The sequence below is a fragment of the Thermobia domestica genome, chromosome 7 (genome assembly GCF_964235325.1).
Source record: "Thermobia domestica chromosome 7, izTheDome1.hap1.1, whole genome shotgun sequence".
NCBI lineage: Eukaryota > Metazoa > Arthropoda > Insecta > Zygentoma > Lepismatidae > Thermobia > Thermobia domestica.
In genome coordinates, this window is record NC_137460.1 from 144,205,515 (window position 1) to 144,228,170 (window position 22,656).

The 22,656-nt window shown below is 34.2% G+C and overlaps 1 protein-coding gene across 1 annotated transcript in view; it reads left to right on the forward strand.

Annotated features, from left to right (window-relative positions):
* Window positions 1–22,277, forward strand: part of LOC145690443 (uncharacterized) — a 95,457-nt gene extending 73,180 nt beyond the window's left edge. The window contains exons 7-8 of the mRNA XM_081765333.1: window positions 7,184–7,414; window positions 21,771–22,277. Of these exons, the coding sequence (XP_081621459.1) occupies window positions 7,184–7,414; window positions 21,771–22,079 (540 nt within the window). The 3' untranslated portion in view covers window positions 22,080–22,277. The remainder of the gene's footprint in view (window positions 1–7,183; window positions 7,415–21,770) is intronic.
* The last annotated feature ends 379 nt before the right edge of the window (window positions 22,278–22,656 follow it).

Genomic DNA, 22,656 nt, shown 5'->3' on the forward strand with positions numbered 1-22,656 from the left:
ACACAAATACACGTGTGTGTTATGAAAAAGTAATAAATCCTGTACTTATTCAATAATAAAGCCGGTCAATAACCTTTAAATTTTGAATATTTGACCATAAGAGGAACACCAACATCTACAATGGGTCCTAGAAAAAGGTTTACCGAATTTTGTTATTTGATAATTCCCCAAATTTAAAAGGGAACATAAACATATAAAGGTAATAAACCTCTGTACATACCCATATAACATGTACCCATGAAAGAGAAACGAGGTAAACCACCCAAATTTATCATAATACATGTTAGGGTCCAGTACTATAATACCAAATATATAAAATGAGCAATTTCTAAAATTTAAGGGATGGGCCAAGGTACCCCTAACAAATTTTAAAGGGGTGCACAAATGTACCTATGTCTTATGATAGGGAATAGACCCCTATACATAACCATATAAACATATAAGGTAATAGGACCTCATCCAAGAGATAAATTGGGTCAAAATGTCAAACACGTGGTACAACGTATTGCTTACGTTTATATTTTGGCAATTTCGTACCCATGAAAGTGGACGATGTGGACCATCCAAATTTATCATGATACATATTAAGGTCCTGTACTATAATACCGAATGCTTAAATCAAAAAAATTCCAAAATTTAAGGGGCGTGCCAAGGTACGTACCTCTCCTAAAATTGAAAGGGATGCACCAATGTACCTATGTCTTATGATAGGAAATGAACACCTATACATTACAATATAACCATATAAGGTAATAGGACCTCATCCAAGAGGATACATTGGGCCAAAAGACCAAACACGTGGTTGTACTAAAATTTGGCAATTTTGTACCCCTAAAAAGGGAACGATGTGGACCACCCAAATTTATAGTGATCCATATTAGGGTCCTATACTGTAATACCAAATGTTTAAATTGAACAATTTCCAAAATTAAAGGGGTGGGCGAAGGTACCTCTCCCAAAAATTTAAAGGCGTGCAAAAATGTACCTATGTCTTATGATAGGAAATGGACCCCTATACATGACCATATAACCATATAAGGTAATAGGACCTCATCCAAGGGAATAAATTAAATCAAAAAACAAACACGTGGTTGTACCTAAATTTGGCAATTTCGTACCCATGAAAGGGAACGAGATGGACCATCCAAATTTATCATGATACATAATGAGGTCCTGTACTATAATACCAAATGGTTAAATTGGAGAATTTCTGAAATTGAAGGGGTGGGCCAGGGTACCCCTCCTAAAAATTTAAAGGGGTGCACCAATGTACCTATGTCTTATGATAGGGAATGAACACCTATACATGACCATATAACCATATAAGGTAATAGGACCTCATCCAAGGAGATAAATTAGGTTAAAAACCAAACACGTGGTTGTACTAAAATTTGGCAATTTTGTACCCCTAAAAGGGAACGAGGTGGACCACCCAAATTTATAGTGATCCATATTAGCGTCCTATACTATAATACCAAATGTTTAAATTGGGCAATTTCTAAAAATGAAGGGGTGGGCCAAGGTACCCCTCCCAAATTTTTAAAGGGGTGCATTAATATACCCATGTCTTATGAAAGGTAATGGACCCCTATACATGACCATATAACCATATAGGGTAATAACACCTCATCAAAGGGATAACTTAGGTCGAAACAAAACACGTGGTACAACGTATTGCTTACGTTTATATTTTGGCAATTTTGTACCCCTAAAAGGGAACGAGGTGGACCACCCAAATTTATAGTGATCCATATTAGCGTCCTATACTATAATACCCAATGTTTAAATTGGGCAATTTCCAAAATTTAAGGGGTGGGCCAAGGTACCCCTCCCAAATTTTTCAAGGGGTGCATTAATATACCCATGTCTTATGAAAGGTAATGGACCCCTGTATACGCCCATATAACCATATAGGGTAATAACACCTCATCAAAGGGGATAAATTAGGTCAAAAACCTCCGAAATTTGAATTTTTGGCAATTTTTTACCCATGAAAGGGAACGACATAGACACCCAATACTGATAGAGGTACATACTATGGTCCTAGGCTACCATACCAAATTTTTAGATTTGGCAATTTCCGAAATTTAAGGGGGGTGGTCCTATGTACCCCTGCCAAAATTTAGGGGGTGGGCCAAGGTACCCCTGCCAAAATTTAGAGGGGGTGGTCCTAGGTACCCCTAGGTCATTGACCCCGGGCCAAGGTCATTGACCTTTGACCTATGACGTCACAAAGGTCGGGGTCAAAGTCCAAATTTTCCTATAGTAACGCAATTACTACTGAGTGGCGAATTTAGCCGGGGGGCCTAGGCCTCTCAGTTTTTTGATTAACAAAAATAATTGAAGCTATTATTTAAATATTTTTGAAAGTTAGTAGTAAGCATTGCCTTTTTTTTCTTTATTGGAAAATTTTTGAAACATTAGGTATAGTTTCAGTTCCAGTTTTTCTGCTATGCAGTGTGTGAAACAATATTTGAGGTTCACATTGTCAGCGTCCAACCTAGCCATAATATCTATTGGGAGAGATTTAAGTTGGAAACTTCTGCAGGACCCATGGAAAATTGTAAATCAATTTGCACACACAGGCAGTTGACTAATTAGTTCTTGAATGGATCACACTTATGTGTTGTGTCACTGTGCTGGTAGTAAAATGTAAGAAAATGAAGACTTCTTTGCGTGTTTTTTGCCAATGAAAAGAAGGTTTTTGAATCGAAGAGCTGATTCAAAAATCCAGACAAATCTTTTTAAAAAATAATATATGAGATACATTCACATAGTAGACCAGCTTCTCTTTGAATATCTCCACCTGTTGGCATTATTCAACTTCTCAAACAACAGTTAAGTTAGAAGATATACATGAAGAAATATAATATTATAGACTTTCACAGACAAATGTCATGTACTATAATCTTAAAATTATTTTTTGTCTGGTTTTTGGGATCACTCCCTTCAATTTAATTTATTTATTGCAACTAAAGATGGATACTCCATTATAGAGTAAAACTAATTTGTGACGCTATGTATTCTCGAAATGTCTGCAGAAGTTAAATAAATTGGTCCCCTTTGTTTTTTAGCTTCTAGTTAGTGCAATAACCGTTATGAAACATTTTTAAATATTTAACATTGCGCTTTATGCAGAAGTCGGTTCAATATATGGTGGCAAAAATAACAGAAAGTGTGCTCAGCATACTAATTATCATCATAAGTACCATTGAACATATGATAGGTCCCATGAGCTAAAAACTTCATTTGTTCGGATCTCCGGTTAATCTTTTCGTCTCCACGTATGAAAAAAAAAAAAAAAAAAAAAATCATCAATCGAAAATCATAAAAGTTTATTTTTGAATTAGAAAATTGCCCCAATTGCATTTTAAAGAAGGAATCACAAAAGCGGTCAATTTCAAAAACTTCTAACTCAAGACTTATCTCTGTATAAAATACCTGTTACTAATCAGAGCACTATTCAGTTTTTTTCGGTTTATTGAACTGGATATGCATCAAAGTACATTTCAAAAATAACAGTTTGCAACCTTTCAGCAACTTTGTACATCAAATGGATTTTTTCTTTGTTCGCCACTTCTCTTTCAAAACTCTGAGTAGGCTTAAAATCATAACAATGTTAGCCGCCGAAGCTACGCTAGTTTGTATCTAAATAAGACTAGTCTGCGTGATCACAGCCAAGAACTAATGAACAAAAATGAGAAAGAAAAAGAGTTTGAAACTCACTGCGTTATTTTTTGTTTGTAAACACCATTTCATGCTATTTTGCGCTCTCTTTGTCACCTCCCAATTATACTGTATGGAAGATGTTGATTTAAAAAAAGTACAACCTGGACTGAAAACTTGGCAACAAGACAAAAAATAAACTCCCAAAGTAATGGTAATGGATAAACACGTTTTTCTTTCTTTTGCTTTTATTACCATTGAACAGGCAACATTTGCATTAGTTATATCCTTGATTTTGCCAGTTTGCTACAATTCTACTGATTTGTCAATTATGCCTTCTTACGAAATGTCGAAACGAAGTAGTAATTCTAAGTTTTTTGTCTCGCACCAAGCGCAAGTGTGAGAAGTGTTAATAGTCAAAAGGATATAGCAGAAGATCTGCCATGTGAAATTGGAAAACATTAAACTGTCATTAAACCGAAACGTCTCAAGTTGATGGCTAAGAGGCAACTGTATCGGTTTCGAACGGAGAAGAACCCCCACGTGATATAAGCAGAGGTGTATTTGACTGTCCGTACCAACCACGTACAAAAGTTTACTAATACAGGTTTTTTTTAATGACGAAGAGAAGTTTTAGTAATATTGTGTTCGATAGATAAAAATTCGTTGAATGTTCCGAACATAAAGATGCAGTTTTCTGTTTCCCTTGCCGTCATTTTCAATCTGAATGAGACAATGCGGAGGAGGTTTTCATTAAAGTGTTGTTACATTACACTCAAGTATAATGTATCATAGTCCTTAAAATTTTGGAATCGCGACCACCAGTCAGTGATACATTTACACAGTCCATGGTCCGAAGGAAAGTGAACATCATTTTCATACACACACACAATTTATTATTATTATTATTATTATTATTATTATTATTATTATTATTAATAATAATAATAATATTAATAATAATAATAATAATAATAATAATAATAATAATAATAATAATAATAATAATAATAATAATAATAATAATAATAATAGAAGAGTTACAGTGTAGGTTTTCTAACTGGAAAAAGAAAGGAGAAAACTCGAAAAACACGCCGATTCTGATAGCCACAAGTCTTCAGTAATGAAGTGGAATTCGTTTTTAGAGAGTGAATATAGTAGAACATTGACGTCTAAGCTAAGCAAGAAGCACAAGGGTGGAGTATTGTACAATCACTCAGCTGTGTCGAGCGATACTTTGTGCTCGACAAAACACTTCATTGAGAAGTCATCGCGAAACTGTTACTGAAGACATGACTGACAAAGGTCAAAATTTTAGAGCTTATTAAATTAAAAAGTGAAACTGCTAGGAACAGTATCAATGGTCTTCCAAAAAGCGCTACAATTGCTTCTAAAACTACGCAAAATAAATTACTCGATATATCAGCTAATATAATCATTGATCATTGTAGGGGAGATAAAGAAATGCAACGGATACTTTTCCTTCATATTGGATGAAGCGAGAGATGTGAGCAAAGTGGAACAAATGTCTGACTGTTTTTGCTATGTATGTCAAAATTACGTAGAGGAACGTTTCATTGGTTTCATACATTTTTCCCAGTTAAACGCAAAAAGCAGTGCTAATTCAGCTTTAGAATGTCCTATTTCAGTTGATTCAGATCCAAGGAAGTGTATTAGGCATGCTTATGACGAGGCATCTATCATGTCAAAAGTCAAGAGGTGTTCAAGCAATACTTCGAGAAAAAGTTGGAAATCAATGAGTTTACGTGCATTATTGAACATCGTTTGAATTTGGTTTTGGTGGGTGTTCCCAAAGCCATTAACATTTTAGGTGCCACTTTTGGTTTGTTGGAATCAATTAATGCTCTTCAGTTTGCTTCTAAAGTGCGCCACCAGAAGTTTATGGAGAACAAGATTTTCAACCAAGAGAACCAATTGTAGAGATAACTCTTCAAAGTAACATGCGATGGTTGTGTAGATATAGGGGAGTGATTTACTTGAAGAAAAGCTTCATTTCAGTTAAAGTATCCCTTGAATATTTTTCGTAGTCATCTGAAAAGAAAGAGGCAGCAGAAACAAAAGAGGTATTGAAGCAACTCTGTAAAGCGAAAATGTTGTTTCTATTGCAAATATTTTCAGATATTCTTTAACTAACCAACAGAGTTTCTGTATTCTTATAGCAGAAACATGCGGACTTCGGAACTGTGCAGAGATTAGTCGATAGATTTATAAAGTAGTTATAAGAAAACGAAATGATGATTATTTTTGAAACATGTGAGCAGTTACATGCAATTTTGCTCAAACATCAAGTACAAAAATTGATGATGGTTATTCTCAAAACACTGTGTCATTATGTGTTAACTGAGCCCATCTCCAGAGAGGGAAATATCAAAAATACGACACAGTCAGGAAACTATAAAAGACAACTGTGTGAAGTATTGGACAATGTGGTAGAAGAGTTGCAGCGTAGATTTTCATTAAATGATTTTGTTTACAATGCCATGAATGCTTGTAATCCAAAATGTGACGCTTTCTTAAATTCAGACACATATAAACCTTCGTTTTCTGAAAGCGACAAACTCAAATCTGAAATCAGTGTAGCCAAGAATGGGTTTCAAACCAAAGTTTTCACTTTTTCCTTTTTCTCCGAACTTATGAAAATGAATGTTGCTTTCCCAATTGTTCTTCATCAGCTTTTGCAGAGCGGAGCTTTTCTGTCATGAAAAGCGTAAAATCGTATTTACGATGGAAATGTCGACAAGGAGGATATCCAACCTTGCACTTCCTTCAATCGAAAAAGAATTGAATTTAAAACTACTTCAAGATCTATCAGGTTAATAAATGGATTTGCTCAGAAGATTAGATATGTGATATAAGGATGTTTTCTGACTATCTCAAAACCATTTCATCTCCCTAGAGTTTTTCATAGTTTCTATACTGTTGACTGAGTAGTATGCGTGTATATGTGTAAATGTACACCTATATTCTCCTATTATTTTCCACTCCAATTGCGAAGAATATGACAATCTTGATAAATAGTCTTCACTTATAAAGGTTCACAAGACACTTCTAGGATAACAATAATGGTGAATTGTATATTTATATTCAACATTTATTTTCTCTAACAATTTCTAACTTGAATGTTAATTACAATTTTTTACCATATAAAGCGCAATGTCTTGTGGCTAATCGGTTTAGTTACCGTATCTGTAAATGCTTACAGTTTATTAATTGCAAAATCGTACTTCATGTCTAACTATAATTGGCGAAAGGAATGATTCATTTTGCATTCCTAGTTCCTGTTAACGAAGTGCATAAATTCATGATATACCTATCATATTCAGGATTCTGGCTGTCATCCCCACTCCAGTTTTTACCTTCCAGATCCGCCACTGGTCTCACAATTTTCCATAATAGTGGAACAGTGTCTCATTATTAGTTTCCTAGTATCCTATTTATTTTTTTATTTTTTGTTCGTTTTATAAAAGAAAGCACGAATCATTGTGAATATTTTCAGGTTCTTCCACTTTGCACGTGTAAGGAGTGGAGAAATTTGGGTCGTTGTTTAAAGGATATCATTTCATGCTGTCTGCCAGATAGAAATGGAACGTTATTCGTATTTGGATTGTTCACAGATGCTCTCCTTTTGTTGACCAAAGTAATCAAAGGTTATGACGAAAAGGAAGAAAATACTTGTGCTATGGCCTGTTTAGAATTCTGTATGAAAAACTTCGGATTCGTTATAAAGGTTAGTAGCTTATAATTTTCCTAAAATTAACTTTTGTCATTATTATTATTATTATTATTATTATTATTATTATTATTATTATTATTATTATTAGATATGTGGTAACTTGAGGTAAAAGTGTGAAAATGTAGAATTACAAAGTCTGTTTGATGTACGTGAGTAATTAAATAATAATAATAAATTTAAATGTATGTTAAAATAATCTAATACCCATTTTGCAACCCATTTTTAAAATAGAATAAATACCGAGCGCTCCATGATGTAAGAATCCGGAATAGCGGAATCAATAGTTGTTATCAAGTTAATAATAAAGAACAGATAGTAATTTATTGAAAGCAGAGAGACGCAATTTGGATAGAATATTTTGAAGAAATTTTAAAACCTTTACCTTTTTCGTACTCCAACTGTGAATTACAGGACAGATCTTCCCATATTTCAAAAATTATTTCCTTCAACTGGGGTAGTAGAATAAATTTCAAACCAAAATTAAACAGCAAGTGAGAAAAGGGCAAAGACAGAGGGAGAGTTGTGAACGCTGGAATTATTTTACGTTGATTTTTGTCTACAGTATATATGTTGCAATTACAAAAGCCAATATGATTCCGTTCTTCCCAATCGTCTCCTGAAATGGTATTAGTTTTAACAACAATTTCTTTTCATATCTTATTTTTAAATCGGGCCACAACTTCGATTGTAGAAGTTGTTGAAAGAAAGAAAGAGAGATTGAGATCAAAACAGAAAGTTGAGAAAGAGTATGGGACAAAAACGAGTGAGTTTCGTTTCAAATTGTGAAATTACAATAGACTTCGAAACTGTGTGAAGTAAGAAGCAATAGATCTGTAACTTCCTGTTTGCGATAGAGGAATAAGAATAGAGATGGAACTTGTTGTTCGTACTCCTGATCTCAACCGGCAGTTGTACTAGTTTTTACTACTTCCATTTTTTTCAGTAGATTAACAGCTGAAATGAAATCTGTACTTGGATTCCTGAATCTATATCGAAAAAACATTTGTCTCCTATTACCGTTCTCGCTCTATGGAAACAATATTGAAATCTGAAGTGGTAATCCATATCAAAAAACCGCTTCTCAGTATCTATTACCGTTTTTTCACTATGCCAATCCGTGCTGAAACCAGAAATCGTGAAGTTTTACCACTTTCGATGTGAATAGATAGATATAGGGGCAAGTGAAACTTACCCTTGGGTCACTGAATCCATTTCAAAAAGCTATTTCTGGCTGTGTCTTAAGTTTTTAGAATATGGCGATCAATGTTGGAACTAGAAATGGTTGCCTTCTACCATTTTTGATTTGAATAGAGGATTAATGAAGGAGATGGAACATATTCTTGGGAGATTTAATCGATCCCGAAAGAACCGCTTTTTTTTTTTCTACACCCTTATACCTATCGACAGGTGGATATAAGACTTCTCGTGCGCATGTATAGCTAATGGAAGACAAAAAGCGATTACCTTAAATATAATTTTGTATTTTATCCAGTAGTCTCAACTTGTGTTTCAGTTGAGACTAATTTAACAACACTAATTTAATATAGCATTATTGCCTCCGTAAACATGGAAAAACATTTGATGGTTGGAAAAGCTACTTCTTGAGTTTTGTTTGGGCTCGCGAGGCTTACAAAACTAAATGCGATCGTGAAAAATACTACGTCTGCATGACAAAGATATATATATATATGTAAGGAAATAAAGAGCATACTAGACGCACTATGAATGAAACCCTGGTTTCTGGTTTTTCCAAACATCTTTAAAAGGAGAACACGAGCTCAAGAGCTTTTTTTTTTTCAAGGAATGGGGCAAAAGTCCACAGAAACGAACTCGCAAATATAAACATCTTGATTCACATAATACTTCATGTAAAACAATTATTATTAGTCACATTACGTATCGAGTTCCTCTGCCTATATGGTTAGTGTATGCATCTTCAGCGCGGGAGCCACGGATTCAGTTCCCGATGGGAGTGGTTTTGATCCTACTTTAAGTTGTAAATCAAATATCCTCGCTGCTGAAAGGGGACACTAACCCCCAATTCAACCAACTAACCACATTGCATAATTCTATTAACTACAGTCAATATATTAAGTACCATAGAGGGTGAGTAAGCAAATCTAATATGTTTTGACATATATTTCGAAAAACTGAACCTCTTTCGAAGACCCAGGAAAGAGCCTTACCCTCTTTCTGCGAGCGCCCATATATTCAAGTATATTTTTCATTGTTGTAGCAATCAGGGTTGATTTAAAAAAAAAAAAAAACATATTTTTAAAACATAAAAAAGTTGTTTAAAATGTTTTAAACATGTTTTAAAACACATACACACAAAAAGAAAAAAACATGTTTTAAACATTTTGAATAGATTAAAACATGATTTTAAACATATTTCAAAATCGTGTAGTAACTTATTTGTTAAGATTTCTTGCCCTTTACTAGCAACCAGTGATGATGTTCTAATTTTTTAACAACCGGTTCTGTATATATATATATATATATATATATATTTGGTCTAGGAATTAATTCGTGCGGGTGGACAAGAGATGGCGCAACGAACGGAGCGTCCCACAGTTCCGTGTATCCACACATGTGTTGCAAACCCCTGTCATCGCGTATCGTTCGTAGTATAGGGCAGTGGATTAAAGCGTCAACAACACCAGTTTGTAGTTAAGTGAACATGGCGCAATTTGTGCCTGATAAAGTGTTTTTGCGGGGTGTCCTGCTGCATTACTTTAACATGCAGAAAAGTGCGACTGAAAGTCATCGTATTTTGGTGGAAGTGTATGGTGACCATGCTCTAGCTGAGCGAACGTGTCAGAAGTGGTTTGCACGGTTTAGAAATGGTGATTTCGGCTTGGCAGACCAAGAGCGAGCTGGACAGCCAAAAAAATTTCAAGACGAAGAATTGACAGCATTGCTCGAGCAGGATTCGTGTCAAACGCAGGAACAACTTGCAGCAGCATTAGGCGTTGATCAAACAACAGTCTCCAAACGCTTGAAAGCCATGGGAATGATTCAAAAGATGTCACATTGGGTTCCACATGAATTGAAAGACAGAGACGTTGAAAGACGAAAAACCATTTGCGAATTGCTGCTTCAACGACAGAGCAGAAAGGGGTTTCTGCATCGAATTATTACGGGTGATGAGAAGTGGATCCATTACGAGAACCCTAAACGAAAAAAGGCCTGGGTGAAACCAGGTGAACCAGGTCCATCACAACCAAAACGAGATATTCACTGTGCAAAGGTTATGCTGTGCATATGGTGGGATATGAAAGGTGTGGTGTACTATGAGCTGCTGCAACCGGGTGAAACTATGAATGGAGAACGTTATCGACGACAATTAATGCGTTTGAAGCAAGCTCTGGCCAGAACACGACCAGAATGGGAGAACAGACATGATAAACTTATTGTTCAACATGATAACGCTCGCCCACATGTCGCAAAACCGGTCAAAACCTATTTAGAAAATGTCGGATGGGAAGTTTTACCCCACCCGCCGTATTCACCAGACGTTGCTCCTTCGGACTACTACTTGTTCGATTGCATGAACAACGATTTGATTGGACAGCGGTTTACTTCTTCCGAAGATATCGAAACATGGGTCTCTGACTGGATCGCTTCCAAGGATGAGGACTTCTTTCGCCACGGAATCCGTACATTGCCTGACAGATGGACGAAAGTGGTGGCTAGCGATGGACAATATTTTTCTTAAGGTATTTATGTATTTTGTGTTTGTACTACAGCTTCAATGTGTGCGTACCAACCGCACGAATTAATTCCTAGACCAATATATATATATATATATATATATATATATATATATATAAAACTCACTTAGGAAACAAACCATACAAGGTAGACAAAAGCAATTTTTTTACTGGATACCACCAGTGACAAGAAGTGACCTACACAGCATTCTAATAAAAGGTGGTGTGATGAAATTAGGTACTACTGCAAATATCTAGGAAACAAATTATCCAACTTAGATGTTCAAAAAGTATTGGAAAGACCTTAATATAGCAATGGATCAGCAAGTGTTGACAATATGTATGCGTTTCAAGTATACGTAAATCACCTTCATCACTACACTCATGTGATCCCAGTTTTCATTCTTGATATCTTAGCATTTGAGATTAAGAAATAAACCGCTTATACTTTGTTCTACGGAATCATTTGTTTAACCGTTTAGCTGTGAGAATTTTTTAAAAAAGATAGTTAAACTAAAATTTACTGTTCCTGGGTATAACTGGGTAAAATTTACTGTTATGTCTGGTTATAACAAACGGTTCTGCGAACTCGAAATATTTATCAACCGGTTCTAGCGAACCGGTCGGAACCGGCTGAATAGCACCACTGCTTGCAACCGACTTTTTTATTTATTTTATCCTGGTTAAGACTACACTGTGTTGGGTACAGAATATTTCAGTATAGATTAGTAATTCTCAACTTATTTCATATCACGACCCCTTTTTATTACACCCTCTTGCCAGTAACTCTCAGAAGTACTTACTTGGTTGTAATAAGCTTTTAGGTAGATTTTAAAATCTATTTACTATGGGGATTTCACACAGTCTATCGATATACAGAGTGAAATAAAAGTCCTCGGCACCCTTGTGTGTTGAGAACGGGTTGAGGGAGGATAATGAAACTTGAAAGTGGTCTGATACATCAAATGGTGCGTCCATCTTTGATTGCAATTCGAAATTTCAAATGCAAAGGGAGTCATTTTACATGTTTTAAGGCTAAAATTTTACCAAAAATACGCTTGTGCGGTTAATTAGCCCTAAGACAAGTCATTTTGAGGTTAGTTTCTGAACGTTTCCTAATTATGCCCTTAGGGGCTAAACTCACGTTTCGTGGAGGCGGGTGAGATTTCAGTTGCAAAATTTGATTACTATTTCAGAACACTGATGGTAATAAAATTGTTTTAAAAATAATAAATTTTCAAAAAGTAATATTTGAAGCACACTTCATGTAGTGTTAACTTTAGAATATTTTCTGCAAACCCATGTAATTGTTTTTTTTTTTTTTTTTTTTTTTTTTTTTTTTTTTTTTTTAAGTCAATAATTTATTAAAGAAAAGTAATATTTGAGATGTTCAGAGCACAACGGATCCAAGTCCATTTTCAATAAGGTTCAATTTTGCTCAGCAAATTAATTCTATTTCAAAACGTAACATTTTCGCAGTCAAGAGTCCGAAGTAAGTGAAACTAAATCCATGTGAAAGGGCGTGGGATAGTTTCATATGACTGCCACTAGACAGGGGCGTCAGTGGGGGCAAGAGGGCAGCCTACCATGAATCTCGGATTTTGGAGACAATAAGGCAGTTTTAGAAACCTTTTGATAAACAAAGTCCAATAGAACAAGTTTGGGGTCCTTACACCGAATAAATACGGATGAAATATAGATTATCAAAACTGGAAAGTTGCTTAGGCCCAATTTCCAGAATTTTAAGTAGGCCCGAAACTCGAAAGTAGTGAAACCTTTGGAATCCTAGACCAAAAAATATACAAGAGAGCAATTTAGGCCTATAGTTCCTTATGGTCAATAGATATGGTGATCAAAGTCCGTATTTGTTTGGTAGAAGGACTTCAATTTTTTTCTGTGGAGTTTGCTCAGGAAATCAGCATTACGCTCCCAATATCTGAAATTCAGGGTAGGGGGTGGATGACCTCTAAACGGACGCCCCTCTCCAGCGACAATCATATAAAACTCTAGATTGCACCTTGTCACGTAGTTTTTCTTTCTTTCATTTCGGATTCTTTCTTTCTGTAAAGTATGTATGTATGGAAACTGAAAACCAACGTGTACTGTGTCAACGAATGCCTGCGATATTTCAGAAACACAATTTAGCAAAAAACCCTTTGTTTGTTTTCTGAATACAACACAAAAGCTTGTTTCCATGAGAATTCTTTCATTTATCAGTTCTATAAGTATACTACACTTTCTCGCAAGTTACTGATGAGCATTTAAACAATACAAGAAACGTTAAAAACAAGGGGGGGGGGAAGAGGCAAAATAAATTGTAGATCACCACATTGACCTTCTGTAGCCACAAGAAATCAAAACATTTACATGGGAAGAAAATAGTCTTGAATGAAAAGCACTCAGACCCGTAGCCAGCCTGATTTCTTAGGAAGGGGGGGGGGGGCAGAAGTGAATACCAAGGGGTAATGCTTAAGACATGACACAACACCACAAAATTGGATACTTATTTATTATTTATAGAATCTGTAACAGCTATAGTTTCTTTTATACATAATATCCTGTATTGACAATATTACAGTACACCAATTCAAGATTAAAAACATTGTTCATTAACATACAAAGATTTAAAAAAAAAAACTGCGATGCAATACAATTGAGGTGTATGGCAAACGTAGATGAGAAACGTCATTGTAAGTCGCATTTACACTAAACAAAAGCTAATTAACTTAATGTTAGAGTGAGCATACGTCCCATGAATCAGGATTGTTCCATTTGCAGAAAACAAAATATTATAAACAGAATATTTTGATGTAGACTTTTTTGTCACAACAAAACACTCCAATTATCTTTATTGTATAATGGCATCATTATATGTTCATTAAAATTGATTTCTTATGTTTGTATCTAAATAATAATAATAAAAAAAAAAACTATTTTCCTTCACATTCTTATTTTGTAGAAGGCGAACTTGTTTGTTTGTTAGTTAAAATTTAGCATCTTTTTCTTCAGTACCGAGGCTATAAAAAAAAAACGCGAAGATTGCAGTTTAAAGTGGAATACGAATCACCACATTGTTCTCGATTCCAAGAATTCCACGGGTATCAAACCCCGAGATCACATTCAAGCAAGCGCGCTCTAGTCACTAGACCAGCGGTAAGGGCTATTTTGTAGTATTGTTTTACAAATTATTAATTTCTCGTAAGCCTTTACTGCAGCTTTTTGTTTGTATTAACTCCTAAGAATGATGAGATAAAAATACTGAGACCAAAGCACTTGCATTTATTAATAGAAAAAAACTTGAAAGAGAATATTATTACATATGTATAATCGTTTTTTTTTTTTTTTTTTTTTTGTTTTTTTTTCTTAATACGAGCTCTTTGCGAGGCACTTTGTTTTATATTAATTAAAATTGAAGTATTTAGTTTTTAAACATTTGAAAAAAATTATATTACAGCTAGATTATATCAATACAAAATAGAAGTATATGTTTTATTGAACGTATGTACTCAATTTTCTACCTTCCAAAATAAGAGAGACATTATAGTTTATTTATATTCACAACTAACGTTGTGTATGTACTATGAAACTGTTGTTTGGAAGTGCATCTGGTATTCTTGGATGCTTGTCCTGGTTGCAATAACATGGCATGTTTTCAAATTCTTGAAATGGGTAAAGGCAGTTGAAGAGGTTTGGTGCATATAGCAAAGAAACATAATTTTACACATAAATGGGTGGAATTCGCAAAGTTGAAATTAATTTGATAAAAATAATAGCAAGAACTTCACTGGTTTTGTGTCAGTTTGAAAATTCTCTTCAGCGTGTTTTTAGAGGGGGCGAAAAATAATTTAGAGGAGACTGTGCCCCCTCTGCCGCTCCCTGGTTACGGGCCTGGAAGAATTTTTTAACCATTTTCTTTCTCTGGCATTTTTTTTTTTTTTTTTTTACAAAAATAAAATAAACTTATGTTTAAAACAAGTCTTAAAAAATACACGTGTTTAAAACAAAATGTATATAAAATTTGTTTTAAACAAAACAACCCTGGTAACAACGCACATCTTTCAAAAAAATAAAACATGAAATTTACCTTTCAGTCGAGGTTTGGAGAATGGACAGAAACTGGATTCATTTTTAGAAAACAGTTTTACAGAAATAAAACGTTAAAGAATGAGGATACAGCATTGCAAGGTTTCGCAATTTTACCATTTGTACATATTGGTTTATGGAGAACTGCACATATATATATATTTGGTCTGAACGACTCTTCCTGTCCCTGCTTTTATTGTATTTTATTTAATTAATTTGAAAGGTGTAAGTTTTTCCTATTGTGTTCTGTAATCAGACGAGAAACAAAATTATTATTATTAACTAATAATGTCATCTTAATCTCACTGCGATCGTCCACGTCTCATATATCCTGGATCCTAAAAGGAAACGTTAGAACTAAAAACTAACTAAATAAAAAATGTCACAAAAAGTCGAAATGTTGCACAGAAAAATGACTGAAGATTAAGAAACGTTAATTAAATTACGCAAATAATAATGGATCAGAGGTAGATCATATTTGCAGTTTTCACTTTTCGCAGTTGTAAACAACACTGCATTCAGTTAATGCCATGTATGATAATGGAGGTGGCTCTACATGAACTCAAAATCTAGTTTTCGTTTAATGTGTTGATCTGAGGTAGTACCATTAAAAAAACTGCAACTTCATGTTGAGTTGGGAACGCTATTAATCTGGGTGTTGTGCAGTACATCAAACCATTTTCCTTGTTGATATGGGGCATTCCGAGTAGTAAGGGCGAACTCAACAATTATTTGTTTCCTAAAAACGGTCAAAATAACTGCTTATTTATTTTGGAGCTGTAGTTTCTAAGAGAAAGTGGAACGACTTGCACAAACTATATATGTACGCACGAGAACTGGATGCCACAGAGCAGTTTGGTATTACTATTCGAATACCTCACATTAATTTCCGAGCTTTCAGTAAGTTGGCTCTTATTCTCCAGAACGCTTCATAGTTGCATCATTCAAAATTTCGATTGTTTTTTATGTATTAGTTTAAAAGTTACAAAAGAAGTTACAGTTCGGAAATACACAGGGTTTCTAGAAAAGGCTCATTAGATGACATGACGCCCATCAAGCATGAAACATGGTGATCATTTTGAAAAATTCCTCTAATAATTCTGTGGCTTTGGTCTAAAAAGGCCAATGTCACTTCTTGGCGAAAATGAGATTTTCAGCAATTTGAATGTCCCTAAATGTGTATTTTCTTGTGTAAGAAGGGCAAGTATCAACATGAAATAGTTTTAGAATAATTTTCCAAATAATGTTATAGGCTCTTGCTCAGGATGAAGTATTTCTGTGTTAAAAAAAAAAAGGCCAAAGTATACATTGGCCTTTCTTCTATCTATTAAAAATAATGGGTATTAGGACCAAAATAAACATTGACCTTTTTTGATCCAATATTGTTAATATTTTGACGCGACCAAAGAGAGAATTGACGTTTTTTGTCTAGGAGTTTTGGAAACTCTGTTGATACCAATATTTAAACTTTGTACTTATTTGTTTGATTTGAAAGATGGCGTCTTTTGTGTGACACCTAAAGGAAAAAAAGGTAATAATGTGCTTTTGTGTCTGTTAGTATAAATCCAACAACAATAATCTGGTTCATAGTGAGCAATCATGGTTAAAAATGTATTTTGTTAACACTGCATAGGGTTGCCAATTCAGCTACTTTGTGGCTAGATCTGGCCATTTTGAGAACCTGACTAGGCACAAATTTTCAAAAAAAGCCACTACTAGCTTTTCTAGCCATGTGCTGTTTGCTTTTAGCCATTTCCAGCCATTTTCTTAGTTCAGTCACTTTTTGATATATTTAACAACTGTTTAGGGTTGTTTTGGTATTTGTAATATAATAAGGAAACACTTGTTAAAATTTTACTTACATGCTTAATGTTTCACTTCTAGGAGATTAGCTACATAATTTTCATGTCAATTGCATATTATAGCGGAATGTGCTATGCTCAATGCATAATTTGTAAGCAAGCTCAAAGTTTAAACCTTCAATAAAGGGCTAATGTCATTGTATCTGATATATATATACATAAAAATTCAAGTATCCGATAGGACATAAACATATCTTTTCATTGGTAAAAGTATGAATTTTCTATTGGCAAGTATGTTTGAAAATACCTTCAAACAAAAAATTGTAAGAAACTTCAAATGCGTTTTTCTCAAAATGGTATTTTTTGCCATTGGTCCTTTTAGGTACAAGCCACAGAATTGTGCGCAGGGTCCATACAGGATATATGTGTAATCTGTGGATTTGATAATATGTGGATACATACAAATATCATACACATATATCAGAAACTCTTAAAAAGTATTGTTTTTTTCATACATATAAAATTCGTTACCTTTCGCTGAATGTAATAAAATGTATCTGATATGGAGAGAGGCAAATGCAGTTTCCCGTAATGTTATATCTAAAATAAGTTGAATTATTGCTTTCGTTATGATAATATTTGCGAATGAAACAAATTGTTTATCAAAGTAATGGTTCCTAATAATTTCAGAAGATGTGGTTCATCAACAAAAGCTCAGATATTGCTTGGATCGGTTTGATCTTGAACCCTATTCTCAATATCTCCTTGAAGCGCTAAAACTGCATTCTATACATTTGTTTATCATTTGGGCATCAAAATCATAACATATATTTGTTGCTATTGTGAATATTGTTCACAAGCTAAATAATGATAATTAAGGACAGAAATGTTCTTGCTGTATCTATTTTCTTGTGGAAAGGCTTTATTCCCCTTGGGGAAAAATTCGGTAAGAAAGTCTGAATGCTAAGGCAAGCATAATACTCAGGAAGGAAAATTAGGGAGAGAAAAAGAGCGGACTTTGATGAAAAGGTAAAATATTTTTTAAATTGTTCTTATTAAGATTACATAAGGAACCACTGAATCAGGAACTTCACTAAAACAAAGGCACTTTTTATTTATATTATATGGATACAATATTGCTTATGGATATAATATATGGACCCAATTGACACTGAAATCGTAACAAGTCCAGAAAATGTTGCATGGAAGGTTTTAATTTGTAAAATGAAGATGATATATGATGAGTTCATTTTCAAAAGAAAACATTTTTATCTCCAGTTTTCCGCTAAATAGATCTTCAACGGTTTCTGAATTTATGGAAGGAACTCGCCGGATTACGCAATAGAGTTTATACAAATGGGAATGTTTTCGGTAGAATTCACAATATAAAGTTGGTCGTGTCCATAAGAAAGAAATATATCCACCTCGTTCATTCACTTCTTTAAAATTAGCAATTACAGAATATTCCATCCCAAAAATTGAGAAACCATTAAAGATTAATTTCGAAAAAAAAAAAAAAAAAAAAAAAACCCTTCTTTTGAAAATAAGCTTCTCATATAAATGTTCCAAGCTTCTGTTTTGCAATTGGGAGGTTCAAGCTGTATTTAAATTTACCAGCTCGGAGTTTAAACTTCTCGCATAGTAACCATCTTTGAAATGAATTGAATACACCCTAGAAGTTTTGGTAAGTTGTCCTGTCCTGTGCACTTTCCAATCGGCTCTCAACGAGCGCTAATATCTTAAGAGAAGGCAAAGAAGTGAATATTTTTTGTATTCTAAGAATTGTTCGGCTAGCTACAATAGCACAAGTAGAAGGTACTTCCTACACAGTTGCACGAATTAACATTCTCGCAACGTACGTTATTCTAATTACTCAATAATACTAAAGACAAATATGAAAACAATGTAAACTGGTTCCACATATCAGAGCAGAAAGCACGCGCCTCCAACAAGGGATGTCTGCTCCGTACATGTACTGTGGTCTGGCCTATACGATTTCTTACATTATAGCGAGGTTCCGCTCACTACACAATTTTTTCCCTTCGTTTAGTCAAGACTGTACTACTTTTCTTTATATGTACACTCATGTCCAAAATGATTGTCGTATATCTATAACTGTCTTCTTGTAAGAATATAATTTGATAATGATTTTGCAGGGTACTTTTAACACTGTTACTATGTGTATAATCGGGAAATGCATATTTGTGGTAAATTTCATAGGAAAAAAATTATAAATACGAAAATTAGAATGAGTAAAACGAAATGTTGCTAAATGGACAAGAATTTTTTTAATTTGCGTTTTATTGTTCTTATTTACTGCTCTTTTGACACGAAATTTACCACATACACATCTTTACCGATTATACACATACTAACGTTATAAGAAATACCGGACGAATTCGTTATCAAATTATATTCCTACAACAGCACATTTATAGACATGCGACAATAATTTCGGACGTGAGTGTACTTTGACGAAGAAGACCAAGGAACAGATAAAATAATAAAGAACAAAGAATATGGAGAAAAGAGAAATAGGATGGAATGAAAGATCCAGGATAAAGAACGATGGAATGAAAGAAGTTGAGGAAGCGTCATACACATCCAGACCGGACACGATTCTGAAATCGGGAATTTATGATGATGATCATGATTTATTTTCTGTGAAATCGCAGTGATGGGATTGTCTAGATTTACGTTTTTAACGAGTCATTCAGAAGAATTGATTCATTGTTATCTTTACAAACTATGGAGTTTTTTTCCCCCCTAAAAAAACTTGTGTTGTAGTAAAATGAAGTCCAACAAATAAACGTAATTTTCCAATTCTTTCACGAGACAAGTCTTCTTTTCTTGTAACTTCACCACATTTGCAAGATAATTTCAGGTTTGAGTGAGTAACTTAATGCCAGTGAACATGTTCCTCTTTCACATTCCACTAGTTATACATTTTTGATCTTGTTATAACACACATTTGATGGAAAGGTTGCACAATCGGGAAAACATAACAACAACAACAACAACAACGATAAAACAGACCATGGTTGAGAAGAAGATGGATAAGTGCTGCATCTGACGTCTCTATGTATCTGCGTCGTCTATGGACAAATTATTGTTATTGAACAAACAAACAAATAAAGAAAAAAGTTAACGTTTCCTTTATGTTTTCCAAGAGTGTGTATTTTTGGATGTGTATAAGAAGAAACCACTATTATCACATTATCATGATATGTAGTAGTAAAAGATATGATAAATAGTATATTGTTACAGGCGAAAATAATTAAAACCGAATATGTTAAACCCTTCGTACGCATTAACTGTGATAATTTAATGCCAGATTGAAGTAAGGAGGAAACGAGTATCAATATATTCTCATCACCTTTCAACATTAGCTTGGCCACTACTACTGAAAATTTAGAAATTGAATTAAGTGATCTTGACTTGGAAAGAAGTATGTAAGTATACCTACTTGAAGGATTTTCTTTCATGGAATATTTACTATATGACAAATGTCCTAATAGTCCACTTTCTACAACAGATAAATTATATAGCCCTTCCTACTAGTCTAGTGGCTAGCGCGCGTGCCTTTGGTGTGCAGTGTCCCAAGTTCGATTTCCGTAGGAGAGTCTTGAAATTTGAATGTATTACGGTGGTTCGGATTCCAGTTTAAACTGTAGGTCCACTTCTCATTTAACCTAGGTACTTAAAAAGATATTTAACTTTAAGAAACAAACAAGTTACAAATGACATTTTTGGGAAGCACTATCTTTGTGAGCGTTTGTATTAGCGCATGAAACGCATGAAATTCACAGAAAAAGTTGATAAAACTGATGTCAAAATAGCACCAAATGTTATATGGCACCTAGAGTAAGAATTTTATGGTATAAACTAATTTCTGTAATATGCTGTATTCCGAGTAAGACCTACAAGGTAACGCAAAAGTTGTGAAATGTCACGAACTGCCCGCACTCTAATAAGCTTTTTGTTATCGGTTCTTGTCCTGTTTCAAGTTTCATATTTATTCTGTAGTGTGTTAAAATAATAGTAGGAATTCGTCTTTTGTGACGGATTTGTAAGTTAAACTTTCGATCATAGTATTTGTAAATATTCGTTGTTATTAAAACTAAAATTAATTACAGATTCTGTAAGAATACTGTAAAAATAGTCTGTTTAGGCAGATTCGGCAGAGCAATAACGTAAACGGGATTGAACTGTCTCCCATAACCGTTTTATTATAAAACTTCATTATGTTACGGTATAGTACAATGGTGGTCCGAAAACCAAAATAACTCATTGTGGTAAATTCATTTGGTTGTTGGCGATCAGGGAATTCTTCTGCCCGTTGTAGCTGGAGGACGAGTGGAATGTCCAGGCCGGTAGCAGCCTGGAGAAGGATTCTCAGTTCGGCGACTGAGAAACTAGGATTCTCTTCTGCCAGTTGCGACTGCAGAAGAATAAGGTAAGGTGACCAGTCTCAAAACAGGTTGATACCTTTGAAGGTGTTGCGGTTTCTTATACCCTATTCTGGGTCCTCGTAGAACCTCGGGGTGGGGGTGGGGGTTAAGGTTTTTTTTTTTTTTTCGGATCACATATTAGTGATGTTGATATGTCATCTGCTTGCTTGTAGGATATAGTAGAAAGGCTTACATTCATTCGTAAGAGAACATATGTATATAATTGCGAAGTGATAGGATAGGATAAACATTTATCGGAATGAATGGAAGATATCAAAATTAATTTATTGTTTTATTTCAGGACGAAGTAATATCCTCTTTGAACCAATTGACAGCCGAGGAAGTGTTAATTGCATTCCATCAATTAGTCCATCTTCATCATCAGCTTCCAGAATCAGTCAGGAATAGTGTTTCTGTTGGAATGACAAATATTTTAACTGAATTAATGTGTGGAGCAGTTGAAAAAATCAATAATTCTAAGGAGGTGAATGCTTCGAATTTGAGTTTGGATGAAGCCCTTACACAGTTCTGTTTGAGTTTGAGCATTTTGCCGGACGTTGAACTAAGAAAAATTTTGTCTAAAAAGTTACTTAGTATTGTAGAAGATTGAGACAGATTGTTTTTCCGAACTATTTGCTTTGTGTTTATCGATGTATATTGATCTTTCTGTGAATATTTTTGTTATTGTTTATTGTTTCTAAAAACTTCGTAGTTTTAGTACATGTGTAAAAATCGAGAGAGAGAGTTTCACAGAAAGAAAATAAGAAAATAACATTTAAAAAATAAATAATAATTATTATTACTGAATGTAATTTTAATTAATGGCAAATCTGTTTCTTGAAGTTTGTTAACAACGACCATTCCTGAAAATTAGAAGTGAACATTCGATATTTATACTGTCTGAAAAATTCTGTTCCTCTTTGGAATTGCACACATGTGGTATTTTAATATAAGACTATCAAAATTTAGCTTGTTATACTGTATGGTCATTAGATAATCACAATTAAACAGGCGGGTGCGTTTTAGGTGTAAGTTTAATTTTATCCAAAGATTCGAAACTATGCCACAGTAGTTATAATAATATTTCTGCAGTGTGATTTTAGAAAGTTGTGTACAGTGGTGATAGGTGTTACAAATAACGGAGGGGCGTATTTTGAACATATTTCTGGTTAACAATTTTTCTTAAT